Raw genomic sequence first — 14,033 nt, 5'->3', positions numbered from 1 at the left:
GTAAAGATGAAATGAGCGAATATTTAAAAGACTGCTTGATTGATTGGAGTTGATCCAAATAGAGACAATTGGTCACATTTTGTTTGTAGTACGACCCTAGTACGGTACCGTATCACCGGTAGTTATTTTATGCAATGCTTTTGAATCGATCTTAAAAATACACACAAGAGACCACTGATTGGTATTTGCTATAAATAAAATAGGAAATTATTCAATTCACTGCCAAGTTGTATTTCTAGGCACTTACCGTATTTTTTGAAACAGGCGTTACATTAAATACAACAGATTTTATTGTTTTTGAGTTGTCATTTTTGAAAGGGCCGCTACTTTCGGGGAGATCGTTACTTTCGGGGGGGGGAGCGTTACTTTCGGGATTTAATAGAAAGTTAAAAAATTAACGTTACTTTCGGGGGGCCGTTACTTTCGGAATTCTACGGTAACAAAAACAAATACCACAGCTGTACCTAGTTATTCCAAATTTTCCTTCGTGTGCAATCTTTAATTTCCTGTTACCTTAGTTTTTATAAAACGTTCATTTAATTGTAGCTTACAAGTAGTTCGAACGTTTTCAACCATTTACATAACACTTTTCTTCTATGTCTCTCTCATTAGAATTTTAGAAAAAATCTGTACTTTTCCTCGTTCCTTGATGAAACAAAGTTTAGAGTACATAGTAGCTAAGCCGTAACATCAGAATTCCTGGTTTAGGTAGGTAGGTAGGTAGGTAGGTAGGTAGGTAGGTAAGACTTTATTTTACGAGGGTAACATTTGACAGTATTAAAACTGATAACCTAATGGCCCTCAAAAATTAAAATTTTAGAAAAAGAAAGAAATAGTACAATCGTAACAATATTAAAAATAATTAAAATAAAATAGTTAAGCCTACATACATCGTAAAATATTTATAAAATGTGATTATTTACAAATTAAAAAAAAAAAATTTACAGGAATAGTTTGCTAAGAAAACGTTTGTTTAGCTTATCTCAGTAGCTTGGAACAACAAAAACAGAATGAGGCTGTAGTAATTTTTTATTTCTTGTTTGTTTGTGTTGTTTTATTTTTCACTTTTTTTTTTAAAGTTTTGCTTCACTCCCCTAACCCTGAGATGAAGTCATATTTGCCTCGTCTTTTTGAAACAACATCCGAGGTAAGGGTAGGGAGTCAACTGAGCCCGCGATTGTTTGACAGGATTGTTGCTCAGTAGCACATATCATGTTAGCGTCATGCTGATGCAACGACTCGTTCTTGATTGTAGGATAACAGTCGGAAGCTTTCCCGATTGTTTGCATGAAAATTTGTCAAATATATTGGACCTCTAAAGGAAACAAAATCGTGGGCATTTACTATAACTACCTTAAGTTGGCCAAAGAAACTTTCCAGGGCCTTTATTTTATCTTCTGTTTATTTATAGCACTGATTCGTTCATTCCAAAGGCTGGGTATGTGTGTGAGATCATATCTTTATACTATCTAGTTTTGGCCCAATCATCCAACTTGGCCACATCTCCATCGAGCGGCAAATGCAAAGATGACAATTATTCACCCGTTTGTACCGGAGCCTGTAAAGGCCTTGGCACAGACGGTCTACCATTTCAAAGCGCTTGTAGGCCTTTTGGAATAAACTGTAACATCACCCGTACAAACTGATCCGCCGCAATGGATGGAAAACGTATGCGACAGGTTCCAAAGCTTGAAATTTCTTTGCTTTAGATTTGGATGTCCTTGTACGTAATTTGCCATCCAGCATGAGGGACTATAGGATGTGGAAATTGTGTATGAGTGAGTAAGCAAATTCGTTATCTGGGTTGAATGCGGTTATATTATCGCAGTTACAATGTTACCTCAATCTAATTGAAGGACTTCCTTACAGGACAGTTTAGATCTCCTCGACAAAGAGAAAACCCACCCATTATTTGCACCCTGTTAAAAATTTTAGCAGCTTTTCAATTGCTACGTCAATAGTGACGTCACTTGATCCGGGGTTCGGAGAACTTAAGTCCTAACTTCCGGGTATTTATTACTCACATTCACTATCGCGTCGTATTAAGTCTTGTACGTGGCGCATACAACATCCACTGCTCGCTTGTGGACTGTGTCCCAGCAAAGCAACAAACAAACATTAACGCGGCAGAATGCGAATTTTTGGCGCGAGTTTGCAATGCATCGTTGAAAGACCATAATTTTATTTATAAAGGTTGATTATATTCTGATTTTGTATGACAGGAAAAATGCGGATAAGAAAATCCTGATAAGGGGAGATCAACCATGACCAACACATTCTATTTCACGATTTGTTAATATTTGTTAATATTATCGTTGCTTGTATGTTTTGCTTCATCTCTTCTCTTGAAAGAACATAATCCACGCCAGAATAAAGCCCTGACCACCAGAAAAAAAATACGACGTGAATACAAGCTTAACTGACTGTTTATTGTCATCTTCTTTCGATATAAATTTTAGCTACTCCTGTGGAATCCCGATTTCTCAAACCCTCGATCTTTAGCCCTCTCCCACCCCGATTTCTCGAACTATCAAATTTTTTAAAAATAATTTCCATTTTTCTTTGAGGTTCAAGAAACTGGGATTCCACGGTATAATCGTGATGCTTCATGTACATCCTCGTCACGTGGCCACCTCCAGTTTGAGCGAGTGGTCATGTCATAAGCCTGTGCTCGCTGTGGCTGCGCAAGGTAGGTAGTACTAAGAGCCCATCACTAGGAGCGTGCAACTCCCATACTAAGCTATGTCACGTCATTTTTAACAGAAGGGTCTATTTTTAGGCTTCTTTTCCCGCGAAATAGGTCAGTACCGGTCTACCAGAGCGCGCATCGGTAAGGAGAAAAATGTGGCCTCAGGTGGACATGTCGACATAATAAAATACGTCAGTTAAAAGTTACGTCCACGATCGTGATTGGTCACTGAGATTCCTTCGGGGGTCTGAATTAGCGGTAAAGGCAAACCAATAGATCGGTCTGTGACAGGAATATGTGGTAGTTGCACGCTCCTATGGATGGGCTCCTGGTTGTACGGCAGTCTTGTAATTCTCGTTCAAGGTGGGTTTTGTTAGCGCACTTATGTCGCAAGATTGAGAGTTGGCTAGGTTTCTGTCATTTTAATTAATTCTCAATTGTGTAAAATACAACCATCAAGAGACATATCAATCAAAAAAACCAGCAAATGCATACCGTTTAACAACACATAAAATATGTCGAGCAATTTAAGTTGTCAAGCAACCATAAAGTGTGGTTCTCGAATTCTGGAGAAACAACAGAATAGTGAAACACGATTAGCAATAGCTTTTCTCACAGTCAGTAACGTCGGTATTGCGTGACAAGTCAGGCCAGAATGTCCGTTGGCGCCGGAAAATTATCCCGCAGGAAATCAATTTCTTACCAGGAGCCTGCACAAAAGGATATTTTAAAACGAGTAGCCTTGGGAACGAAAATGGCTGGCGACTGAAACCATTATAGTCCCCATAGCCCTTTTGGCCTCTCTTAGTCGGTGGGGCCTGGGCACGAGAATCGAAGGGCGCTGGAGACATAGGATTTCCGAGTCCTAGATTCAAGGACCTCTGGTCTTCGTGTATGCAGTCGTGATGTTTATATATACTGTATGGGATTGACAATGGCGGCCGTACGTCGAGGCAGGATTCGAGCAATCTTTGTTTCAGGCCTTAAATGGTATCAATTTGAAGAATGTTTCCGTCAGTGTAGAACAGAAAGAGGTGATAAGGAATATTGTTGTTGGCTTGGACTTGAAATAGACCTCATCAGCTGGGAATTGTTAGATTTATTTTTGCACTCCTTCTGTCTAGAAGTATAGAGTCAAACTGAAAGAAATAATTGAGGCTCTGTGCCGTAATTGTCGTAATTGACCTTGAACTAATACAAAAGTACAATCTGAAAATTATGTCATAATTCTACTTACAATTCTTGTAAACTTTTCCCGGCCGTAAACCTTGCGCAAGTTATGATACTTTCTCTGATACTTTCTTAGCGAAACAACGTTCCCTTTTATAGAAGCATGTGTCCCTAAAGACCTTACATAATCCCGCAAGGACTTGTATAACTTCGTGCAAAACAGTTGTTTTAAAGAAAGACACTAATTTTTTACCTGCTTTGTCAAGTCATTGATTTTCAGTTATTTCCCTTTGTTTTTGATTCATGGCATGGATCAACTGAATCGTTCATTTTCGTTGTTTCGCCTTTGAATGCGAGATCAGACCGTGAAGCAAAACGATTTGCAGGTCAGCTTTCTAACGGTACGGAATACTGGGTCATAGAGAGCGAGATTGCTATGAAAGATGTCAACAGTCGAAGTATCCAATAATTTATGGCCACCTGGAGGCATTTGTTGGAAAATTAAGGAAGTTATTGGACTGTAAACAAGAGACCATGATTGTAAAGATGTGAGACGCAATATGAGAGCTGTCGTAATTGATGAAGCATATCTCGTAAAATGGCAAGCATTTAACATCTGTCTTGAGTTATTCCCATTTACTGCAGTATAATATAAGGCTTTGTAAGTGAGCGAATTTTGCTCAGAAATATGCTTTGGGGTCAAAGAATGTGACAAATTAAACTTTGCACCTTTTTTTGAGATAGTCAACATGTCTTCATTTACGTGGCTTTTTGTGTACAAGAAATGTAATTTTGCTTCTTTATTTACTCTTGCCCCACCTTTCTAATTGAAAGTAAAATTTTCTAATTAGGTCATTACAGTGAATGGTGGCATTGTTTGTGTGGTTACCATTTCTATTTTATTGATGCACTCAGACAATCCCAATCCTGTATGAGTGGCTTTCAAACTGTGAAATTAGTCCGCGACAATTTGATATACTAGTATATACTAATCTAAAAAATGTGGAAATTCAGTTGGCTGAGCTACTTGTATGCTATCACTGATCACAAACTAATTATTATAAGCATTGTTTAATCAGCAAATATTCGCATACATTGTATTTACAGGAAGAGTTTTTGGTTTGCATTTGCCCAACTAGGTATGCTAGGCGCCATATTGCAAAGGTGCGTGTAGCTGCACTAACTGCAACAGTAACTGAGTAAACAAAATATTATACATCAAGTTACCTTGGAATGATGGATCCAGAAATCATTGCAATGAACCTCAATAGGCAGAACATTTTCTGCACATGTTCAACGCGACCACACGCTGGTGATGACAAAATCGAAGCGCTGCTTCTTTTGTACATACCGAAACTACAAGTTATGAGAGAGAGAGGATGCCCCCTACAGTGATTTACTCCAGTAAACATACTGTCATTGTGGACATTGTATATTGACAATATAATTGGAAAACTTATTGTCCAAACAGTATCCCTTGGTGGATGATTTTCTTAACTTGGCCTATATACTTGAAAATGTATTACTACTACATTAAGGAGAAATTATAGGTTGACCATTTGTTCTTGAAAAGTGAAATTTCATTGCTTAGCCCCTGATGAACACACTGCATATTTTCTAACCCACTGTAAAATTTTAAACTTTATCCAGAAGACTATTAGTGTTTACGTTTCATCAGTTACTATTTTTTTAAGTACCCATGAATGAAAAAAATGTAGTCATTTATTTAGTAAAACTCAAATTGCTTCAAATTTTCTTATATGAGGCTTGAAAAAAGGATATACTATTTTTCTACCCTCAATGTTGGTAAAAGGGTCTCTTCATTTTGGGGATTGATTGCGAGTCTCTCACTAATTAGTTGTCAGGCGGTAAACACAAACAGAATATCTAAATGTCTGTTTCGGTTGCACATATATCAGAGTTGAGAATTAAATGTGTATAGTTTAATGCAGTGACAGATTTGTCTTGAAATTGATGCTTGCTAAGACCTGGTTTTAAAAACCCTAATTTCACCTAAATCATTTAATTATACCCGACTGTGAAAGGAACACTTCCTAACTTTTTCCATCAGTACATAGCTGAAACATTATTCACTCATCATCATCATCATCATCATCATCATCATCATCATCATCATCATTATCATTGGTTCCGCTTCCCCGCTTGGTGATTGGGCCGGGCCAGCAAAGAAAAGTGGAAATCCATTATTGGCCTTCCCATAGCTCCTTCCATTGATGCCAAAGCAAACAAATATGTAATTATTCGCCAGGAAACAAAACCATTTGCGCACCGTTTTCCTGTAAGGGTAATACGGTAATATATCAGGCCCGCATTTATAAACTGTTGTAACTTTTTAAAATTGTGAAAGGCGCTGTAGTGCAGTCGTGTCATTCTCGGAAGGAATGATGTTGAACGCCCTCAACGAAAAGACACATCTGACCACTTTCGACACTTTCGCGGTTCACTCTTTTTCGCCTCACCGTAGAGTGCTGACTCAGCGAAGGTGATTCTCCAACCTGTTGCGAGCCACAAACTCTTTTCCACAAGACCTTACGATCGACAACTTCCGTGAAGAAAGTGATGCCAGCCTCAAAGAACGGAATATTTAAATATTCTTCACCTTTCTGTACATGGTTCGCACAGTTTCGTTGGTAAACCATCGCCAAACCTATAATTTCTTACCCATATGCAATTAAAAACCAGGGGCGGGGCAGAAGACTCCTGAAATTTGCGTATCTCGATCATCCACCAAATAGTGACGTCATATCCGGTTTAAACTGTGCCGCGCAGCTCGTTTCACAAAGCGAAAAAATGGCGTTTCGATTGGGGAAGATTTTCCGCTATTTGCAAACCATCAGGTTCGTGTCCTTTCATACCGAGGATAGAGAGACGTTGCAGGCACATTTCTTCGACTTTTTAAGTAAAACGTTCGGCAGAAGAGAACAGTTTAGTATTGTTTTGAAGGAAAATAACGGAGAGCCTTCTGTCATCGAATGGCGGATTTTACACATTTGCAAAACTGGTGGTGCTCCGACTTTTGGTTCTTATTGTTCGTGATTCGGTGATAACACTAAGTGCAATAGCCTATAATGTTAACAACAACCTGGATGAAGTATTGCTGGCCATAGTTTGCACTGTGTACTACGGGAACATGTTTAACAGAAGGGGTTTTTTTCCTAACAGTGAACACAGTTGAAGCTCTGTATCCACGTGCGTGTGGTGGAAAGTCGTACACTCAAGGTTAGTATCCTATTTCCGTATCTCTTGTTGAATACTTTTTTTCTCTGTAAGAAATAATCTATGTTGAGAGCTAGAGTTCATTGTAAATACGTGCTTTGGGGATATCAGATTTCCCCCAAAAGATCAAAGGGGTGAAGCAGTCCAGATGAGTAGAACTTTCCTTCAGTCATCCAGTGGTTAATTGTACATTCCTCTGTTTTGTCTGAACTGCAATGCCGGCCTGGGGATCAACTTCTTTGGGCAGTTCAAAAAGAGGGGGTTGTCCTGTTTAGGGTTAGCTCCCAATGGTATGGTATATTCTTACCTCTTAACTTAACCCCCGCTTTTGACAGGTACCCACTTCTACTGTGACCAAGGGCGGAGGGATTACTCCCTTATATGCACTATATAAGTATGTGTGGCCCCAAAGGGTAGGGTTTTTCAGCCGTTTTGGTCATAAAGAGGGGATCGATTTTGGCCAGTTTGGTCTTAATAGGGTATGGGTTTTGTACTGTACCGTAGTCTTGAATTGGGTAATGTTGTTTAGAAGAAGCTACTTTTTCATCATTATTGATGAGACCATACACAAAAGGCCTTCAAAACTTATGTTTAGGGCACCTGTGTCAGCGGCAACGGTTGTAAATAGGTTGTCCAATTTTTGGTCTGGTCATAAATAGGGTAGGGAAAATCGCAGATTTTGGTGATCAATAGAGTAAGGGTTTTGGGAAGTGGGCCACACACCCCCACCAAATTTTTCTGGGAGTACCCTCCCCCCCCCCCCCCTCTCGGGTACTGTAAGGTGGTTCATAATTACATGCTGGACAGAATTCAAATTTTACCTTGTAATTAGCTTCAACCTGTAAATTATTATCTATTAACAATAAAATAGAGAACATCTTCTCTCTTTCTATTCAACAATTGGACTATGAGGTCAAGACTTCTTTGAGGTGATAGTTTGAGGCTGTATCAACCGTGTTATCACCTGATGGGAATCTTGAGCTCGCAGTTCAATAATATTGTTAAGTACAATTGTAAGATTTACCATTGTTTCTCTATCAAACTTCATACTTGGTTGCAATCATACAATCTGAAATTCTCATACTTGTAGGACCTCATAGTTAGTTAATTCAACTATTTTGTACGGTCCCGTAACTACAACAAACTGAACGAGAAGGACTTCAAACGCGATATCGAAAGTGCTCCTTTTCATGTAGCTATGATTTTTGATGATCCGGACGACACGCTATGGATGTGGAACAACTTATTTCTACAAATTGCAAACGATCACGCGCCGATGAAACAGGTCAAGGTGAGAAGTCACTAACTTCCATGGATCAATAACGATATCAGGAGGAAAATGAACAGGAGATTTAAGCTCTACAAGGATGCCGTTAACACGAGCGATAATCAAAAATGGCGGGAATATAAATACCCACGAAATACCATCACAGCTGAAGTAAGGAGTGCGAAAGCGGAGTATTTCAAAAACAAAGTCAACGAGGTCAAAACATCCAGCGCTTACTGGAGACTCGTGAAAGACGCAACAAATCTGTCCAAATGCCATAAACCAATTGGGCCACTGAAACGGGACGACGGAAGTCTGGCTGTTTGCGACGTGGAAAAAGCAAACATGATGAATGCTAGCTTACTTTTCCTCGATTGGCGCGACACTAGCAGCGCAGTTACCGGTACTCCAAACTGAAGCAGACACAGACATCGACCCAGCAGGCATACCAATCTTAGATGTCATCAGATACAAGAAAGTACTGTTAAAAATAATATATCGAATTTAAAAACGAACAAGGCAACCGGCCCAGATGACATCGCCCCGAGGTTAATTAAACTGCTTGGAGAAACTGTGGTACCCCCATTGACATCTCTGTTTAATTTAAGCTTCAAGACAGGCGTCGTCTTCCAGGAGTGGAAAACGGCAAAATTAACGATAGTACATAAAAAAGACGACGAAACGGTCAGAGGAGACTATCGTCTTCTCTCTATTCTTAGCATACCAAGCAAGATTCTGGAATCATGTGTCAACGATACAATTATAGACCACGTGCTGAACTTTAATCGTCTGGTAACAGATAATCAGTGGGCATATCGAAAGGGCTACTCCACCGAGCTCCTCCTTGTCCACCTGACAGAAACTTGGAGAGATGCGATAGACTCAGGTCTCGTGGTGGGTGCTGCATTTGTCGACTTTAAGAAAGCCTTTGACTAAGTAGATCATGACATCCTATTAAACAAGCTTCAATGTCAATTTGGAATACGTGGCCTCCTACTAGACTGGCTGAGTTACCTTACATCTAGGCTGCAGTACACGGCCCTAAACGGGCAACGATCCAGATTCTGCTCGGTGTCTTCCGGTGTCCCACAAGGAAGTGTCCTGGGCCCCACTCTATTTATTCTCTACACAAGCGATCTCGTGGGGTCAGTTCAGTCTGGGACCGTCCATATGTATGCCGATGATACGACCATTTACTGCATAGGGAAGAGCGTAGACGAGGTCGCTGCTGCGCTAAATCAATCCCTAACCGAGTTGTATGCGTGGTGTGTGAGAAATAACCTGACCCCGCACCCGAAAAAATCCGAATACATGCTAATCCACAGAGGATCCTTTAAAGGCCCCCACCCACCCATATACCTTGGAAACAACATTCTGGAACGGCTCACACAAAGTCGACTCTTGGGTGTCGATATTGATGATAAATTGAACTGGTCAGCACATATTAAGGGACTAAAGACGAGCTTCGTCAAAAATTAAGTCTCATAAAGAAGAGCAGATTTTTACCTAAGCAAGATCTCTTAAACCTATATTTCAAAGTTATAATCCCTGCACTCACGTACGGTATATCCGTATGGGGAGGCACGAATCGCTCAGATGACTTCGACTCACTCGAAAGACTACACTGCAGAGCAGCAAGGCTTATTTTCAACTTTCCTAAAGACCTACCATCAGTTGAAGTCCTCACCAGGGCCAAATGGGACACTCTAAGAACCTATTATAAGAACTCCATTCTGAGACTAATTTATAAAATGTACTACAATGATTCACCACCCTGTATGACTGCACATATTGCAAAATCACAATCCTCCTATAATCTAAGAAACAACCTTAAGCTGGAAATCCCTCATTTTAAATCAAATATCAAGAAATCCTCCGTATCTTACAGAGGTACAATTCTGTGGAATTTTCTACCGATTGGATGCCGAATGACGAATAGTGTAAACAGCTTCTCTAAGATGATCAATAATCTTACTTTGGTCAGGGACATTAGCTTTGCGAATATATACTGCAGAAGATGACTCGACTGCCCATTGGTATACGTTTATTAGTCACATAATGTTAATAATTAGGTAATTATTATTAGCTGCAAATTTTTATGTAAACTAGGTTACATCTTACATTGTAATTTTTTTTTAATTCTTATTTTGTAATTATTCTTTATTGTTTATTTACACACGACCCTACGAGCTGCAAGCTTAATTACTTATCGTGTTTAAATAAAGGCTACTTACTTACTTACTTACTTACATTTTGAGATGTTAAAGTTATGTTCTATATCAAATTAACTCAACAAGAGATGCTGTGGGAACACAGGCTGCTTTTGGTTGTTTACACAGCTTTTTTTAGTTCTTCCAAAGATCTGTTTTCATCACTTCATCTTCTGTTAATCTGGTGGGGATACAATGTAGCTCTGTAGCAACAGGACCTTCGTTCATTATTTGATCAATGTTTAAATGGCATCTATCTTCCATCTCATGAAGAAAAAAAATGAAAAATGGCTGTCTCATATGCATCAATCAAATAATTCACAAAGGTCAGTTGTGATCGCTCCATTGTGGGTGGGCTGAAAATTCTAGCTTGGTTTGATCTAAAAGTGATTGTTTGCCATTAATTTCGCCATGCATTTGGCTGAATTTGACCCTGCATGATTATTTAATTAGTGATTATTGAATAATCAAATGTGCAAATATCCCTCTTTGTTTGAGTTTCCCTCAGTCATTCAATCACAGTGGGTTTTGCCGTGTTAATTTTCTCTTCTTTGTAAATTGATATTTCTGCTTTAAATTTTAAATCTAGGCATCACATGATACTTGTCATGCCAAGGGTTGTCCTTGTTAGCCGTGCCATAGTGTTTAGATAAAGAAAAGTTGTCCTGCCTGCCAGGGCGCCAAGGCGTGATACGAGCCAAGGCGAGACAACTCGCCCACCTCTGTTGCCTTGTGGGTGAGACGGGTTCATGATCTTACTTGTAAATGTAAACGGTTGGTTGAATTCTTCAAAGAAATAAGTGAAAAGTTAGCTTGGCCAGGGTAACTCAGGAGAAGGGTTTTCTTGGGTACCCAAGACCCTATAAATGGGCCCTAAGGGCCATTCTATCTTATTTCCATACTCTCTCTTCCTCTGTGAACAAGAGCTTTAGAAGGGGCTATGAAACTGTTATTTCTGCACTTTTACCTTTTCTGTTAGGTGGTAAATTTTGACGTCTTTTGTGAGTGTAGCTTGGAAGGGGGGTGGGGTGGATAGAAAATGGAATATCTCTTGTCAGCTCTGGGCCCAAGTTGTGTGTTGTCCAACTGATTATGCAAACTATACTTCCAAAATCTTTATGGGTAGGTGTTTGAGAGGATCATCTTATATGTTCATCATTACAGAGAAACCCCGCCTTATGGCCACCCCATTCACACAGCCACCTTGTTATTACGGCCACTTTATTCTGGGTCAAAATTCAAAGAACCCCTTAGCTTTAATATCGCCACACTGTTAGTATGGTCAGATTTTTGTGGCCCATTGGCCACTGAATTAACAGAGTTCCACTGTAATTTAAAATTGTCAGCGTTGGTTGTTTTTAAAATATTTGTACTTTATAGAGGCGAAAATGAATTTGAGCTATTTTCCACAAAACAAAATTCTTTACCTTACATTTTAGGAGTGATGTACGTAATTTACAATAAGCATCAGGTGTCACTTTGATAGTGAAGTCCCATAACTCTATTATCTGGAGATTGGTTATCCCCGGTGTTATCCCTGATATTACCAAGGCTGATATCTCCGTTATCATGTCATCAAAGCCATAATCTTTTGATGCCTACTCAGAGTTCTCCGTAAGCTCCGGCGACCGGCGAAATTCGCCGTCTAGTCGTCCTTGGCGCGCCGGCTACTCATAATAAATAAATTATGAAAAACTTTTAACGCTAAAACCGCTCCACGTCTTTTTATCGGCATTGTCCGCCGCCTACTCAAAGTTATTCTCCCTCTACTTCAAATTTTCGGGAGAACCCTGAGCTTACTGTACCAAACACATGTACAGTTTCCTTAAGCAGTTACAACAGTCTTCCTTTAGTAAACCAAAATAGTGCTTGCTGCCAGGTGCTTTACAAAAGTATAACCCTTTCAGACGCCCTCACAAAGTAATATCAGCCGCTAACAATTTTTTTTTTTTTTGCGATTGATTTAAATTTTGTAATAATTCATACTGAACTGGCCCAGGTTTAATATAAATTTTGGTGCATTTAAGTAACATATTTTCAGTTAAAAGCGAAGGTCACTCCAAGAAGCTTACTTACTTTGTCTTCACTTATTGCAAATGAATATACAGCTTTTCCACTCACCGAAGTTTCAGCTTCTGAGGTGCCTGCGATCCTTAAGAAATTTGTCTCGAAAGAAGCGATTTTGGAGGCCACCATTTTGCAACTGTCTTGGCAACCAGACCGTGTTTATGTGACGTCATTCAGTCCGACTTGAATTTAGCAGGAATGAGAAGAACCCGCAACTGACTTGCATCTTTCACAAGGTCAGAAAAATCTATTTTTTCCATGCAATTATCCACTTCACTATCTTCAATGCTATCAGTTCGGAGTTTGGAGCATGTTTGGCTCAAAATAATATGGCTCAAGAGCAGCCATAACCCAGAGTGGTCTTCAAAAGACTTGTCGGAAGCCATTAGGACCAAGTCTCTCAGAAGGAATGACGTCACGAAAACGCGGCCTGGCTGCTGAGTACTGTTTGAAATTGTGGCGACAATGTTCGAATTGTGGGCTTCTTTGCAGGTGAACTTCATAAGGAAAACCTGCACTTAAGAGGCTGAAACTTCTGTGAGTGGCTAACCTTAAAGTGCGAGGTTTTCATATAGCATTGACAAAAATATACATTTTTGGAGTGACCTCCTCTTTTAAATACACACATTGAGACTTAACTCAGTGGCAAGGTACCTCTTGTATGACCAGTAACAGTACATTGTTTACCTGTACCCAAAAAAACAAAATATATATTGTCCAAACTCAGTCATGTTAGTAGTGTTAGTGTCTAATGAGTACCCCCAAGGAGCTAGTTTTACAATCTTTCTTGCAACTCTCCTCAATGTTCTCGGAGTCTCCCACCTACCATTTAGATCATCCAGTCTCCCTATTGTTCAGATACAAGGGACCATAGGCTCCTAGGGACAGTGCTTTAAAAGTGCTATTATGATAAAATTTGCAGATGTCCTCCATAATATGAGCTTAACAGTTTTGTCGCCATGGCAACATACTGGGTTTCAACCTTCTCTGATATAGGCTTTTCTGGCCATCCCTGGCTTTCCATTTTGATATTTGCCAATGGTGCCTCATCTGCATGATCCAGCAAGCATATTAATATTTAAGGTTGAAGTTGTGGCCTCAGGGTAGAGGAGACTAGAAAAGAGTGAGTTGCCATGGGAAAATACAGGCTGTGTATAATTTTAATAGCCATAGATGTGTTTCCAGTAAAACTATAAACCTACCAACTTGATGTAATATTGGGTTGAGTGTATGACATCATCAGTCACCTCATTTGCATATTTTACACATTTTTCAACTTAAATATCTTTGGAATTGATGTAGATATTTGCAAAAGGTTAACAGTATTTTTAATCTTTTGTGGAAGTCTGTGTGATACACCTACAAATTCTGACTCAGGGGTAAAAGTTTAATG

At 39.5% G+C, this 14,033-nt stretch overlaps 1 protein-coding gene across 1 annotated transcript in view; it reads left to right on the top strand.

Annotated features, from left to right (window-relative positions):
- Positions 1–13,713, top strand: part of LOC145492398 (octanoyl-[acyl-carrier-protein]:protein N-octanoyltransferase LIPT2, mitochondrial-like) — an 82,667-nt gene extending 68,954 nt beyond the window's left edge. The window contains exon 4 of the mRNA XM_081471844.1: positions 11,585–13,713. Coding sequence (XP_081327970.1) covers positions 11,585–11,850 — 266 coding nt within the window. The 3' untranslated portion in view covers positions 11,851–13,713. The remainder of the gene's footprint in view (positions 1–11,584) is intronic.
- Positions 13,714–14,033: the final 320 nt, after the last annotated feature.

This window comes from Orbicella franksi, chromosome 7, assembly GCF_964199315.1.
Source record: "Orbicella franksi chromosome 7, jaOrbFran1.1, whole genome shotgun sequence".
In the NCBI taxonomy this organism is placed as follows: domain Eukaryota; kingdom Metazoa; phylum Cnidaria; class Anthozoa; order Scleractinia; family Merulinidae; genus Orbicella; species Orbicella franksi.
This window is presented reverse-complemented; position numbering and strand designations above follow the sequence as displayed.